Here is a 16,303-nt window from a genome sequence, read left to right as displayed (position 1 = left end):
AGAAGCAATTTTTACTCATGATCCTGCCCGAATTCAGATTTTCCTGTTAGACTGTTACAGTATTTATCAGTAAATCTATCATCTCAACTCTCCCGTCTGGAATCCTTCCTTCACACTGCTGCTAAGGATAATCTAGTCCCAGCTGGACTCCTTAAGGCCATCTGACCTTGAGGACCCTCCATTTCCTTATCTTATCCCTTATATTACCTGTGCTTACTTATTGACTCCCTGGAAGTTTTACATGTCAGTGTGTGTAAAGTACAGAAAACAGGGCCTGGTTTATAGCAAGGAAATAAGTAAACAAATAATGACTAGTAGTAGAGATGGTCCCTGTTGTTCCTGTTGTTGTTGCTCTTTTGTTCTTGTTATTTCTGTGTCTTTTACTTCTGTTTGCTTTTGGTTGAGCTGGCTTCTTGGCCTCTCTCCCGTTGTGGCGAGCAGGGGCTGCTCTTGCTTGCGGTGCTTGGGTTTCTCACTGCAGCGGCTTCTCTTGGTGTGGAGCCTGGGCTCTAGGTGCCTGGGCTCCGGGAGCGGTGACACAGGGGCTCGTGAGTGGTGGTCCGAGGGCTGTGGAGTGTAGGCTCAGCAGCTGTGGTGCACAACTTGAGATGCCCGCGGCACGTGGGATCCTCCCAGACCAGGGACGGAACCAGTGTCTCCTGTGTTGGCAGGCGGACTCCTGCCCATTGTGCCCCCGGGGCTGCTGCTGCTGCTGCTGAGTCGCTTCCGTCATGTCCCACTCTCTATGACCCCATAGATGGCCGCCCACCAGGCTCCTCTGTCCCTGGGGTTCTCCAGGCAAGAACACTACAGTGGGTTGCTATTTCCTTCTCAGTCCTGCAGTTTCTACTTCTGAAGCCCGATTCTGGCCATATCATTACTCTGCTCAAGAATTTTCCATATTCTTTTTTGCCTGCAGCAAACTTTTTGGGGACATCAGAACCATTTTTGAAGCCTGTAAAAAAATGCATATCTTTGAGTCCCTACCTCCCCCAGATAGAAATAGAGATTTCTATTCAGGAGGCCCAGGATGGGACCCAGGGAATCAGAATATGAGTGTGCTCCCCAGGGGATTCTGAAGCAGGTGGAATGGGGCCTTATTTGGAGAATCACACCATGTAGGATGAAGTGCACACTCCTGAGTCTAGAGTTCAGAGCCTCAGTAAACCCTTTTGGTATATATTTCCTTCTATTACTTCCTATTAGTCTGTTGCAACCATAGTTAGATTTCCTCTCTACTCTTGCTTCCCTGTGTACCCCAGGTGCTTTCCCAGGATGGTATGGCATAATTTTGTGATCAAATATTTCTAATAATCCACAAACCATCTATTTAATAATATGATTAAAACTTACTCAGAGTGAATATTAAACTGTAATATGTGAGACCAACCTTCCCTTTTTTGAAAATCAGGAAATAGTTCCTAGGTAACATCACTGGGAACCTTAGGATGATATTTTAAAATTGACCTTTCCTCTTGCTCTCTTTGCACTGCTCGTCTCTGAACTCATTTTACAGGTATTATACTGAGCAAACAGCTCTAGCCTTTAAGTTGCTCAGCTGTGCTCTGTAAATAGAGACACTCAGACAACTCTAGTCCCAACCTCAGGAGCCACCGGCAGTACTTGAATTTCTTTTATGTTTCTTACCGTTTGTGTTCTGTTGCTACAAAATTAAGGTATTAATGAAATTGTTTAGGGTAATTTGAGTGCTTTCTGAGATCGCTGATGATCCCGTTTAGTTCTCAATACTTGTAATTTTTAGTAACATCTAAGAATGCTGTTCTGCTAAAAAGATTACTTATAATAAAATATTGTATGGGGAAGAGAAGGCCCTGTCATAGGGATTTTCTTTGCCTTGTCTCCTCTAATTTTTATTTTTTTAATTCATTTATTTTAACTAGAGGTTAATTACTTTACAATATTGTAGTGGTTTTTGCTATACATTGACATGAATCAGCCATGGGTGTACATGTGTCCCCCATCCTGAACCCCCATCCCATCCCTCAGGGTCATCCCAGTGCACCAGCCCTGAGCGCTCTGTCTCATGCAGTGAACCTGAACTGGAGATCTATTTTAAAACACTCTTATAAGTTAGGTATCATTATCCCAGTTTTATGAAAAGTCTTTACAAAGAGTGTGTGAAATTTAATATCATATAGTTTATAAGCAATGATTTACAATATCTGAACCCCGATGCCTTCATCAGGTGGACTGGTCTCTTCCGACTATGGCCTGGAGCCAGATTTCAAGCGTTCAAGTTTGTTTACTGTATTTGCTCTCCTCCTCGCTCCTCATTTTCCCTTAAACTCAAGGAAGCTGTGAAAATGCTGTAAATAATAAAGCTCACCAAAATTCAGAGTTTGATAGAATAGTCATTCTTCCAAGCCATATGGGCAGTATTTGGTTAATTCTTTCAGTGCATTTTGATTTTGATGGTGGCCTGAAGAAATAAAATGCACTTTTAAAAAGTAAATAATTGACTCTTATTAAATGGCAAAATTAATTTTTTTTAAAGCCTTGAAAAATGCAAACAAATGGAAAAATAGTGGCACAAAAAGAAAATTTTTTGCCTAGGTAGCAATTTAGCATAGTCCATATCCATGACCTTTGATTTCTAAATCAGTATGATTCTTTGAGAGAGATACTAGAAATACTAATTAGCAGTATTCTCTTAGCCATGAGAATGCACTTAAATAAACAGATCCCAATAGCAGATCATGAGCATGCATGCTTGACTTTGAGCAACATATTGACTCACCAGCCCAAAGCAAATACAGTGCTCTAAGTCACCAGTTGAGAATCATTTTTGTAGCTGGAGCAATTGTTTCACTCTACCCTACTGCTTGACACTCATTTGACATGAAATTAAAAGACGCTTTCTACTTGGAAGAAAAGTTATGGCCAACCTAGATAGCATATTCAAAAGCAGAGACATTACTTTGCCGACTAAGGTCCATCTAGTCAAGGCTATGGTTTTTCCAGTGGTCTTGTATGGATGTGAGAGTTGGACTGTGAAGAAAGCTGAGCGCCGAAGAATTGATGCTTTTGAACTGTGGTCTTGGAGAAGACTCTTGAGAGTCCCTTGGACTACAAGAAGATCCAACCAGTCCATTCTGAAGGAGATCAGCCCTGGGATTTCTTTGGAAGGAATGATGCTAAAGCTGAAACTCCAATACTTTGGCCACCTCATGTGAAGAGTTGACTCATTGGAAAAGACTCTGATGCAGGGAGGGATTGTGGGCAGGAGGAGAAGGGGACGACCTAGGATGAGATGGCTGGATGGCATCACTGACTCGATGGACGTGAGTCTGAGTGAACTCTGGGAGTTGGTGATGGACAGGGAGGCCTGGCGTGCTGTGGTTCATGGGGTCGCAAAGAGTCGGACACGACTGAGCAACTGAACGGAACTGAACTGAACTGAGGTTAACTCAAGGTTCAGTTTTTTGCATAGGAATGTCCAATGGTTCCAACCCCATTTGTTGGGAAAAAACTATTTTTTTTCTCCATTGAATTGACTCTGCACATTGTCAAAAATTAGCTGATATTTGTGAAGGTCTGTTCCCCGACTCTGTTCTGTTCCATTGGTCTTTGTGTTTTTCGTTCACCGATAACGCATTGTCTTTATTACTGCAGCTTTAGATTGTCTTGAAATCAGTTATTGCGACTCCTCAGCTTTGTCTTTGGCTATTCACGTTTCTTTGCTTTATCATATTTAGAGTCAGCTTTTGCATATCAACCAAAAAATCCTGCTGAGATTTTGATCAGGCTTCATTGACTCTGTAGATCTAATTGTTATGGTATGTCTCTCCATTTATTTAGGTCTTTTTGGTTTCCTTCATCAGTGTTTTTTAGTAAAAACACAAAGACCATACATATATTATTTTCCTTTGTACCTAAGTTTCTCATATAGACAGATGGCAAGAATTATCCGTACTGTATAGATTGAGACCTTGAGAAGCAGAGCAGTTAGACTTACTGAAGGTCACAGAGCCGGTTAAGTAGCAGCAGATTCTGGTTTTCAGATGTCTCGCATCTGCCTAGTGTTTCTGCTACTCATTTTCATAGCAGAAGCTTCTCATAGAGAAAAAACGTGTACTTTGGAGTTATTTAGTTTGGGTTCCAGTCTTTTCTCCGGTACTGGTTAGCGGTAATGATTTGTTTCATCTGTCTCAGGCTCAATTTCCTCATTCAAAAAACCTTCCTCACAGGATTGTAAAGACTCAAGGGAGTCCTATATGTAAGTTCCTATGTGATGTTTGATATACATGCAGCCCACGCTCAGTAACTGGCAATATTAATATCATCTTTGTTACCATTCATAGTAGAAAGTAGTTGTTACAGCCTTTCCCAGAACTTGCTGTCTTGTCTCATTAAGTAGATGAATTGTCTTTGAATTGTGGAAAACTGGCAGTGAGCCAGTGACAGGCACTAACAACATGGTCCTTAAAGCGTGAGACAGAAAAATTTCTAGAAAACCTACGTCATGCTACCCTTTTATTTTTCACATGTCTACCATCAAGTGGAAGAAATGTTTTGCAATAGTGAATTGTGATTGGGAATTTTGATGGATATATTTTTAGTTTAAAAGGTAAAGCTTTCTTTAAAAGTGGTGGCTTTAAAACTTTCCACATTTCTACAAAGCCTGGTTTAACTCAAAAACTCATCAACTTTAATATTAAGTTTCCCAGCTTTGCAAAGATTTGTGACCCTACGCTGGCATAACATAAATGTGAAATGTAATTTGAGTATCAGTGTTATGCTAGAGTAAGACCTTTTATAAAAATAAGAGCTGTATATTGATAATTCCTTTTCCTGAGAACGAGGGCTTTCTGAGATTTCTTTAAACCTACAAAGATGAAATATGGGCCTAATAAAAACTACATTTTGAAATAACATAGTTATTGTATGATTTCCTATACATTTAGGAAATCAGGTCTATAGTCAATACACTATAATTTGTTTTAGTTATTGTTATTTTCTGTTCTTTCAATGTGCAGGTGAGGTTTGAATTAAGTATTCTTATTCTTGTTTCTGATTATTTTTCCTTTTCTTTTGTTTAAAAATCAGGAAAGATGTTATTTTTGTAGATGCTATCATAAGTTTGTGAAAAAGGGTGAAGTTTTTTGTTGGATAGATTCAAAGTTGTTTTCCCAGTCTTTTAGAGTAGGGTTTTAAATGATGAATTTCAAAGCAAAATAAGCAATTGTGTATGAAAAGGGGATGGGAATCCTATATATCTTTATCTTTCCATTTTTTCTTCTCCCTCATTCTACACAGAAGCGATTACAATCCAAGACTTAAGATGAAGCCAAAAGAAAAAAGAAAAGAAGGAAAGGAAAATCCTACCTTCTTTCAGTTAAACAACATTTTGAATCAGAAAATGTTCCACAATCCGGTAATGTTCCTAATGTAGTAATCAGCTGAAGCTTTAACCAGTTCTCGCTGTTTTAATTATAACATTAGCTTTGAAAAAGACTGAGCTATTAGTTGGGTTCCCGTGTTGACTTTAGTGCCGCAGCTCAGCTAAAATCGCTGCTTGTGGCACACCAAAGCTTCCCCTTAGCAAAATGGAAGAATCTGGTCTAGAAAAGTTTCATTGCTCTTAAAATTTTTTTTAAAATTTACATCCAATAAAATTTACTCATTTGGTACTTAGTTCTATTAGTTTTGACAAATGCGAAACTCAAGATACAAAACGATTTCATTACACCCTCAAAATTCCCTCGAGCTTTTCCTTTGTATAGTCCTTCCTCTTACCTCTAATTCCTGAAGATCCTCTGATCTTTTCTCTGCTGTTGCAGTTTTGCCTTTTCCAGAACATCTTGTAAATGGAATCATATAATATGTAGCTTTTGAGTCTGACTTTCTTCATTTAGCATAATGCATTGAAGTCCGTCATATCCTTGCATGTCAAGGCTTCCTTCTTTTCAGTTGCTGAGTAGTATTCCTCACAAGGAAGTACCACAGTTTATCCAGTTCAGTAGTTGAAGGACGTTGGGTTGTTTCCAGATTCGGGTGATTATGAATATGTAATTGTGCTTAGTCCCAGTCGTGTCTGGCTCTTTGCGACCCCATGGACTGTAGCCCACCAGGGTCCTCTGTCCGTGGAATTTTCCAGGCAAGATCACTGGAGTGGGTTGCCATTTCCCACTGCAGGGGATCTTCCCGACCGCAGGAGCCAACCCTTGTCTCTCGTATCTCCGGCACTGGCAGGTGGATTCTTCACTACGGCACCACCTTAATCTGCCATAAAGATTTTAATACAAGTTTCTGTGTGAACATAGGTTTTCATTTTCGGATAAATACCTAGGAGTGGAATTGCTGAATCATATGATGAAACTATATTTAATTTATAAGAAATTATCAAACTATTTTCCAAGGTCTCTGTACTATTTTTGTGTTCCCAGCAATAATTTTTGAAAGTTTCATCTGGTCTGCATCCTTCGCAGCGATTGATATTGTCACTTTTAAAATTTTTGTTTACTTAACTTGAGCCATGCTGACAGGCTTGTTGCCTCTTATTGTGCAGTTTGCTCTTTGATTTCATTCAGTAGATGTTGTTATGATTGCATTGTGTGTGTAGAGAATAGAAGTACTTTTAGACATTAGAATACACCTAATAGAAAAAAGAAGGAAAAGGAGAAGATGGAGGGCTAGGAGATTATTCCCTGGGAAGTTGGGAAGATGTGTTTTGTCTTTGACTTTCGGGTACAAAGCAGGAGATGGTGACAGTTGCTCCAGTATGGTGACGGCTGACATGCCTCTTGTCATGTGACCTCAGTTCATAGAGCTCCCCAAGTAGTTTATGTCCTGGAATCAGCTTATTCCCATCTAATAATAAGCCTGAGACACTAAATTTCTCCATAATTATAAATGACCTACAGATAGTGCCTTACAAAATAATTATATTTTCCTGAAGGAGATACTAAAGTGTATTTTTTTTTTACTTAGGTATAAATTTTCAGATAATTTTAAACTTACTAAGCTTGAATTCTTAATGTTTTACATTTTCATTGTAAGATTAAGTGCTGAGTTTTAAATACTTTTAAAATAGTTTTAAATACTTCTAGTTTTTGCTGCTTCAAGATTGAGTGGAAGATGCTGTCAATATTATAGTACATTTGGTATATCGTCTGAATATGGGGAAGAATGAAAAGTTTTGAAATATCCCAAAGCACTTTCCTTTCTTTCTCTCTTTGGTATTCTTAATAGATATATTTTTTATATTCTTTCAGTATCTGAAGATTTAAAAAGCAAGAGTGAAATCATTGTTGGAATGAGTTAGAGGTTGAGTTTGGCGAAGATATTTCCACAGTTTTACAAGAGGCTATGGATAGAATTTCAGGTGTATTTCTGAACTAGGTTCCTGTGAGTGCGATGTGTTAGTTGTATTTACAAGTATTTTTTCAGTATCTGTGCTTAAGTGCAGAACTTGTTTTATAAACATTTCAGTTCAGCAACAGGGCTGCTAGCAACATTTCTTTATGAGATTTGCATCATGAATTGACTGGGGACACAATATTTTCACTTTTTTATTCAAAGCTTTCACTTCTTTTATAGTTCCTTTTTAACTGCAAAAGGCTAACACACTATTATTAATGTATCAGACTGCCTTAATCTCCAGCCATCCTAGTTAATAGCAGCACTCAAAAAGGGCTTCAAAAACAGGCACAGAGAAGCAAAGTACACATTAATTAGGCCATATTATTACAATTAATATTTTTCCCATTAAACTCCCATTAATGTAGCTGCAAATATCAAAGCATTATTAAAATTCTGTAGATATCATGGACTTTTTACTGAGCTGAGGACATGAGTTGGTTAAAAGTTGGTTTCAAAGAGAAGCTTACCAGGTATATGAAAAGCCTGGAAAAGGCCTTTATTATGTTCAAGAAGATAATCTTTTACCAGGACAAGTGTTTGTGCACAAAGAGGGGACTTCTAAACAAAATTACTCATTTTTAATTTTTTCTTGAGTGCTAAAATTTTCATCTCTTGGCCTTGGTAAGGGATGTTTGAAAAAGTGCAATGTTTAATTTAAATGTAATGATTGCTTTGGGTACTTTTACATCAAAAGCATACCATAAGTTTAAGGTCTCAGAGAAAAATGTCCATTTATTGTCTCTTCTCTCTTCCTATTTCTATTTTTAAACAGTTTGAAGTCCAGATTTGAGTTTCTTATTCTTCTTTCGGGTTCAAGTCACCGTATTTCATTGTTATTCAGAAGTGCAACAAAAAGAAAATGTCTCCCTGCTAATATATATGTTACTATTCTCATGTTATCTCTGTACAGTTTTCCTAAGAATTACAGGGCATTGCAGGGTAACCTGCTGTTCGAGTGATGTTGAGTCTCCTCCTCCGTACATGCTCTCAGGCGACCAGTGAGTCTTCTGGCATTGCACTCAGACTTGTCTGCGATGAGCTTTTACAGTCCTCTTCGTGGTTTTCCTTTCCCAGTAACATACACACTAGTGACTCACCATCGGTCATGCCACAGACTCCTTTGTGCTGTTCCGGTGTCTGAGAGTCTACCTCACTAGCAAGGCAGCACTTCATGTCTTGTCTTTGACTATAGGTCCTTCCCACTGCCTTTATCAATTGACGTGTCTTTCTTTTCTTTTTTCGCATTGCCAGTCTCCTGTAGATTGCCTTGTTTCTGCATTAGCTCCTATCTGGTTCTGTATGAATGTCTAGAACTGTGAGGGCTCCGAGAGTTTGCGTACAAGCTAACAAGTTATCCTACTCAATTTAGTGAGTATTTGTAGTCCTTTGTATTTGTTACTGTTGCTCATACTATTCATTTAATTTGGGTCATTTCATTTGAGGTTAAACATTGAGAAAGGGCCTCAAATTCTGGGCTCCAAACAGAAAAGATGCATGTTTTTTGGCAGTTGGTATGCCTCACTTTAGCTTCCTTCCCTTTAAATTTGGGGAGGAATGTTAATGGGATAGTGTATTTTTGTCTTGATATATCGCCTTCATGGCAATAGAACTTTATCCTGGCACTAGGGTGATCTCTCTTGCTGAAATATTTGCAGTTCACTGTACTACTGTTGGGCTTCCCTTCTGGCTCAGCTGGTGAAGAATCCGCTGGCAATGAGGGAGACCTGGGTTCGATCCCTGGGTTGGGAATATCCCCTGGAGAAGGGAAAGGCTACCCACTCCAGTATTCTGGCCTGGAGAATTCCATGGCCTGTATAGTCCATGGGGTCGCAAAGAGTCGGAAATGACTGAGCGACTTTCACTCAGTCACTCACTCACTCTGCTACTGGTAGGATGGTCAGCACCAAGGTTTTATAATCAATGGTGCTGTTTCACTTCTCCCTGACACCATGGGCTGTGCCCTTCTGTTTCCATCATGTTTGTAAACATCTTTATTGATAGTGTGCGGAGCCCAGGATATGAAGGGTACCATCTTTTTCCCCATCTTGCTGACTCACGACTTGAACTCCTCAATGTCAGGACACTAATTCTGCTTCATGGACACTGTCCAAAACTGCCATGGTAATAAACCCAAACTCAGCTTTCAGGTCTCGTCACAAAGCTGTAGTCTGTGAATATGGACAGAGGATGAGATGGTTGGATGGCATCATCAACTCTATGGACATGGGTTTGAGCTAACTCCAGGAGGCAGTGCAGGGCAGGGAAGCCTGGCGTGGTACAGTTCATGAGGTTGCAAAGAGCTGGACATGACTGATCGAGTGAACAGCAATAGTAATCCATTTCTTCCAGCTATTATAGTTACTATTTTGGAACTCCATTGGAGAAGGAAATGGCAACCCACTCCAGTATTCTTGCCTGGAGAATCCCATGGATGGAGGAGCTTGGTGGGCTACAGTCCACGGGTCACGAAGAGTCGGACACGACTGAGCTACTTCACTTCACTTCACTTCACTTCACTTTTGGAACTCCAAACCACTTCCACTTTATGTATTGGGTCTGAGTGTTATAAATATTTAATTATGCCCTGTTTACAGATGAGAAAAAGAAGGCACAAGGAGATTAACTAAGTTCAGTTCAGTTGCTCAGTCGTGTCCGACTCTTTGCGACTCCATGGACTGCAGCATGCCAGGCTTCCCTATCCATCACCAACTCCCAGAGCTTGCTCAAATTGATGTCCATCAAGTCGGTGATGCCATCCAACCATCTCATCCTCTGTTGTCCCCTTCTCCTCCTACCTGCAGTCTTTCCCAGCATCAGGGTCTTTTTCAATGAGTCAGCTCTTTACATCAGGTGGCTGAAATATTGGAGCTTCAGCTTCATCATCAGTCCTTCCAGTGAATATTCAGTGTTTATATCCTTTTGGATTGACTGGTTTGATCTCCTTGCAGTCCAAGGGACTCTCAAGAGTCTTCTCCAACACCACAGTTCAAAAGCATCAATTCTTTGGCTAACTTGCCTTGCTCATAACTAACTTTGGCTAACTAACTTGCCTGAGGTCTTGAAGTTAGTAGGTGATAGAGCTGGATTTAAACCTGTAGCTGTCTGCTTCTATAGCCCGTGCTCATATCTGCTTCATTTACTTTTTCTTTAAATTACTGTCATATGAGAGTTATAGGTGGTAGATGTTATGGATTCAAACTATGGGTGATAGAATTATAGTTTTTGGAGGAGTAAGTTTCAGCTGTTTTTTAAATAAAAGATACATTTAAATGTGTGGACAGGAGACAGAGTTCCATGGAGCATAGAATGAGTAAAGTTGCGATGAGACGGAAAAGAGTCTGTTCAGGGGCTTACAAAGAGATCGAATCAGCTCTATAGAAATAATAAATAACCAGCAAATGAAGGTTTATCCATAAGACTTTATTGAAAAAATACTTAGCTTTATTCTCAAAGTTCTTAGATTAATTGGGTTCTTCTAGAACACCTCTACTGCTATCTGCTAAGTCATTTCAGTTGTGTCCAACACTGTGTGACCCCATAGATGGCAGCCCACCAGGCTCCCCTATCCCTGGAGTTCTCCAGGCAAGAACACTGGAGTGGGTTGTCATTTCCTTCTCCAATGCATGAAAGTGAAAAGTCAAAGTGAAGTCGCTCAGTCGTGTCTGACCCTCAGCGACCCCATGGACTGCAGCCTACCAGGCTTCTCCGTCCACGGGATTTTCCAGGCAAGAGTACTGGAGTGGGGTAGGAGAGGGCAATGGCAACCCACTCCCGTACTCTTGCCTGGAAAATCCCGTGGACGGAGGAGCCTGGTAAGCTGCAGTCCATGGGGTCACAAAAAGTCGGACACGATGGAAACGGCTTAGCAGCAGCAGCAGCAGAACACCTCTACTAAAAATTTTATCCATTTGTTGGGAATACTGATTCAGGTTTCAGTTGGAAGTACATTAGTAAAGAAATAATAGATAAAATTCTCAGTCTTTGTTATAGAGCTTTTTAGTCCATTCATTTTTCTTGAGCTATGTCTGCCCACAGCAGCATAATTTGGTTGGTTTAACTTGTGATGAAATTGGTCCAGCAGGAGGAATTAAATGTATGTTGGAAATGTGCCAGATTTTGGGAGAAAATGTTATTTTTAACATTCTGGTCATTTTGGTAGAGTGAAGATCTTGCCATGAAGTCGCTATTAGAAGGTTTATAGACCACTAAACATGGCTTCCTTATTTACAAAAACCACACACACACACAGAAACTAGAAATAATGTGGAAACATGTACCTTTGTAAAAAATGTCACGCTTACATAGCCTAGTGAAAGTAAGAATCCCAATTGAGATGGAAAGCTTATTGCTGCCCTAAGTTTGGGGATGAAGAAATTTGAATTCTCCTCTGGGTTGTAACTGATTCCTCACTGAAGCATAAAATATACATAAAATAAACCATTTTGTATTCATTCACTTGGTATATTTACAAGTTAGAAGAGGTGTGAAGAGCAGGGAGATGAGCTGATGCCAAAGGTCAGGAACTGAGGAAACATGGGAAGGGCGGACCAGGTGAGAATATCTCTGTGGAGCCCTTTGTTCTGATGTGGGTGGGTAAGCAGCTTGGGATGACATAAAGAGTTTTGAAGGTTAATTTCCTTATCTAGAACAGAGGAGTAACCTTTTTTTTATAACTTCTAGATTTGCAATTTATCCAGTATCTTTTTAAAAATCATCAAAGCTTACATTAGTTTTTTCCAAGCTAAACTTTTGCCTATAATTATAATGTCATTTTATATAGTTCCTTACCTATTCAGAAATATAATTTGTGCCATAGATTTCTCTGGGCTTTTTAAATCCAGGTCCATAGCTACTTTGGAATGGGGGCTATTCTTAAAATATGTACAAGGTTTTATTTTATCTGCAGTTGATTCTAACCACATGTTTTTGTATATGCTTAAAAAGCCCTGTGTTGATTTTTTGTCAAACTATGTTGGAAATACTTTCTTCTTAATAAAATGAGTGTTTGTTGTTGCTCAGTCACTAAGTTGTATCCAGCTCTTTGCAACCCCATGGACTGTAGCACACCAGGCTTCCCTATCCTTCACCATCTCCTAGAGTTTGTTCAGACTCATGTCAATTGAGTTGATAGTGCCATCCAGCCGTCTCATCCTCTGTTGTCCCCTTCTCCTCCTGCCCTCAATCTTTCCCAGCATCAGAGTCTCTTCTAGTGAGTCACCTCTTTGCATCAGGTGGCCAAAGTATTGGAGCTTCAGCTTCAGCATCAGTCCTTCCAAAGAATATTCAGTGTTTATATCCTTTTGGATTGACTGGTTTGATCTCCTTGCAGTCCAAGGGACTCTCTAGAGTCTTCTCCAGCACCACAATTTGAAAGTATCAGTTCTTCAGCACTCAACCTTCTTTATGGTCCGATTTTCACATCAATACATGACTACTGGAAAAACCATAGCATAGCTTTGACTATATGGACCTTTGTCGGCAAAGTGATGTCTCTGCTTTTTAATATGCTGTCTAGGTTTGTCATAGCTTTCCTTCCAAGAAGCAAATGTCTTTAATTTCATGTCTGCAATCACCGTTTGCAGTGATTTTGGAGCCCAAGAAGATAGAATCTGTCACAGTTTCTGTGGATGGAGGTCCATAACATTGTACAGGAAACAGTTAACCAAAACCATCCCAAAGACAATGAATATAAGTAAGAGCAGAAGTAAATCCTAACTGACCTTTAAATGAATCTGCATTAAAAAGCTAAAGCCAACTAGTTCTAAATATTTTCATTCAAAAACTGTTTGAAATATACCTAAAGACAATGTTTATTTTCTAAATCTTTTTTTTTTTTTTTTTTTTACGTTTATTTTATGTTTATTTATTTTTTTTTTCTTACATGCGTTCCCAAACATGAACCCCCCTCCCACCTCCCTCCCCACAACATCTCTCTGGGTCATTTTAATTTGGGAAAGATTTCAAATTGTGATTTGATTTTAACCCACTGATGAGGATACCCCTGCAGACATTCTCATCTGGGATTTATTGTTCATCATTTCTCATATTAAAGTTTAAATTCTCCACTAATTTCTTCCTGGGAAGAATGTTTTGTTCCTGGTTCCAGCTGTAGCATAATCCTGTCTGACCTGTTTGAGTTACTAGTCAGCCGTCTGAGCCATAGGCTTTTGCTGCTGTTCAATGGAACTGTTTATTACTTAACATGTTGTCATTTCCAATATGTGCTCTCAGTTCCATGTAGATAAGCATAGGCCCTGCCTTTGAAGAGGTCTAATTGAGTAAAACTAATAGTATATAGATCCATCCACACATTGGAGTATAGGGTAAGAGGGTTAAAAGATGAAGAGTATTGGAAAGGAAATTGAGAATGTTAGTTTTACAATTAGTTTATGTACTTTACTGTGTATAATTCCCAGTTTGTGCTGTGCTCAGTCGCAAGGTTGTGTTCATCTCTCTGCTGCCCCATGGACTGTAGCCTGCCAGGCTCTTCTGTCCATGGAATTCTCCAGGCAAAAGTACTGGAGTGGGTTGTCGTTTCCTTCTCCAGGAGATCTTCCCGACCCAGGGATCAAACCTGTGTCTCCTGCACTGGCAGGTGGGTTCTTTCCCACTGAGCCACCAGTTCAGTGCAGCTCAGTCGCTCAGTCGTGTCCGACCCTGCGACCCCATGAACCGCAGCACGCCAGGCCTCCCTGTCCATCACCAACTCCCGGAGTTCACTCAGACTCACGTCCATCGAGTCAGTGATGCCATCTAGCCATCTCATCCTCGGTCTTCCCCTTCTCCTCCTGCCCCCAATCCCTCCCAGCATCAGAGTCTTTTCCAATGAGTCAACTGTTCACATGAGGTGGCCAAAGTACTGGAGTTTCAGCTTTAGCATTATTCCTTCCACAGAACACCCAGGACCGATCTCCTTTAGGATGGACTGGCTGGATCTCCTTGCAGTCCAAGGGACTCTCAAGAGTCTTCTCCAACACCACAGTTCAAAGTCATCAATTCTTCGGCGCTCAGCCTTCTTCACAGTCCAACTCTCACATCCATACATGACCACAGGAAAAACCATAGCCTCGACTAGACGGACCTTAGTCGGCAAAGTAATGTCTCTGCTTTTGAATATGCTATCTAGGTTGGTCATAACTTTTCTTCCAAGGAGTAAGCATCTTTTAGTTTCATGGCTGCAGCCACCGTCTGCAGAGCCACCAGGGAAGCCCATAATTCCCGATTTAAACAAACTAAATAGGATAGAAAGTGAATTTGTACTGGAATTTATTCTCCCCATCCTTACAAAATTGTCATGAACGTTTACCAAGAAAAGTCAAAGAGTTTATTAAGAAAATATTAACTCTTGATTGATAATATCTTTTTCTCTCTTCTCTTTGCAGAAGTGTGTAACTGCTCTGTGGTCGGAAGCCTGGATGTGAATCGCTGCAACCAGACCACCGGGCAGTGTGAGTGTCAGCCAGGTTACCAGGGTCTTCACTGTGCAACCTGCACGGAGGGTCTTTACCTGAATGGTACTTCCGGGCGTTGTCTGCCCTGTGGCTGTCATCCACTTGGAGCCCTCAGCACAGTCTGCAACAGGTACGCAGCAGAAGTGGAGGTAAAATTAACTTTATCACACTCAGAAGGTGGCCCCTGCTCTCAAGGACCAGACTGGTGTAAATAAAGGGCAGAGGAGCCATAGAGTCATCAAACATTTCATATTCTTTGTTATCATTTTGACTTGGGGTCCACATTATATTTAATGTCTAGATTTAAAAGGTTCTACTAACACAACATTGTAAATTAACTATACTACAATAGAATTATTTTTTTAAAAAGCTTCTAATTTACTGATTTAGTTCTTCAAAGTACTTGCGTAACCAGTTTTGCTTTGTAAGGTGCAGTGCTTAGCTAAGTTCAGTCATGTCCGACTCTTTGTAGCCCCATGGACTGCAGCCCACCAGGCCCCTCTGTCCATGGGGATTCTCCAGGCCAGGATACTGGAGTGGGCTGTGGTGGCCTCCTCCAGAGGATCTTCCCGACCCAGGGATCCAATCCAGGTCTCCTACACTGCCGGCGGAGTCTTTGTCTGAGCCACCAGTAGTTTCTCTAAATATCATAGAGCAAAAGTATTGAGAACGTAGCCTGCTTTCTGGAAGCAATAACTTCTAGGCCCTTCCAGTGAAAATGAGTGTTGGGTGCTCAGTCATGTCCAACTCTTTGTGACCCCATGGACTGTAGCCCGCCAGGCTCCTCTTGTCCATGGAGTTGTCCAGGCAATAATTCTGAATTGGGTTGCCATCTCCTTCTCCAACCCGGGGCTTAAATCCGTGTCTCTTGCATTGGTAGGTGGTTTCTTTACCACTGAGCCACAGGGGAGGCCATGTGGGTGCTTTTCTGTATTTTAATTGCAGTTTAGGAAGTTGGTTGGTAGTTTTGTGTTAACATGTAGTGCATTGTAATTTTTTTTCATTTAAAATATTGGAGAATGTTAGCATTTATGCAGAATATCTGATTTTCAGTAACGGATGATGCTGGGCAGGTGGAAGATATTATTCTTCCCTCTTCTACGTGATCTGTCTTCTCTATGTACTTGACAGGTTCTGTCAGCCTTATAGGTCTTTTAGGAATGAGCAGCACATGGGTTTCCATTATCTGCCATTATGATGGCAAAGCATGTTGATTTTCCATACCCCTTACCGTAGTCTCTTCCTCAGTCTTCTAAGGAAAGGCTTGCTTTTCCTGCAGCCCTTACAGACAGTGGCTGTCTTCACCCTCCTGCTTCTCTTGTCTCTAGACCTGGGGCTTGAGTGTCTTCCTTGTTTCTCACTGCTGCTCCTAGAACGCCTTCTCTTCTGGCTCACTGACACCTCCCTGACCCTATACCTGTCACAGGTCTGGATGATTTTTCAGTATCTATAGATAGTCTTAATGACAC

General features: G+C 40.6%; 1 protein-coding gene across 1 annotated transcript in view; it reads left to right on the top strand.

The window, feature by feature from the left end:
• The window catches only part of MEGF9 (multiple EGF like domains 9), an 81,144-nt gene that overhangs the window by 24,277 nt on the left and 40,564 nt on the right, over positions 1 to 16,303 (top strand). The window contains exon 2 of the mRNA XM_018052699.1: positions 14,766 to 14,964. Coding sequence (XP_017908188.1) covers positions 14,766 to 14,964 — 199 coding nt within the window. The remainder of the gene's footprint in view (positions 1 to 14,765; positions 14,965 to 16,303) is intronic.

The sequence above is a fragment of the Capra hircus genome, chromosome 8, assembly GCF_001704415.2.
Source record: "Capra hircus breed San Clemente chromosome 8, ASM170441v1, whole genome shotgun sequence".
In the NCBI taxonomy this organism is placed as follows: domain Eukaryota; kingdom Metazoa; phylum Chordata; class Mammalia; order Artiodactyla; family Bovidae; genus Capra; species Capra hircus.
The sequence above is the reverse complement of the archived record's forward strand: the minus strand, read 5'-3'. Positions and strand labels throughout refer to the sequence as shown.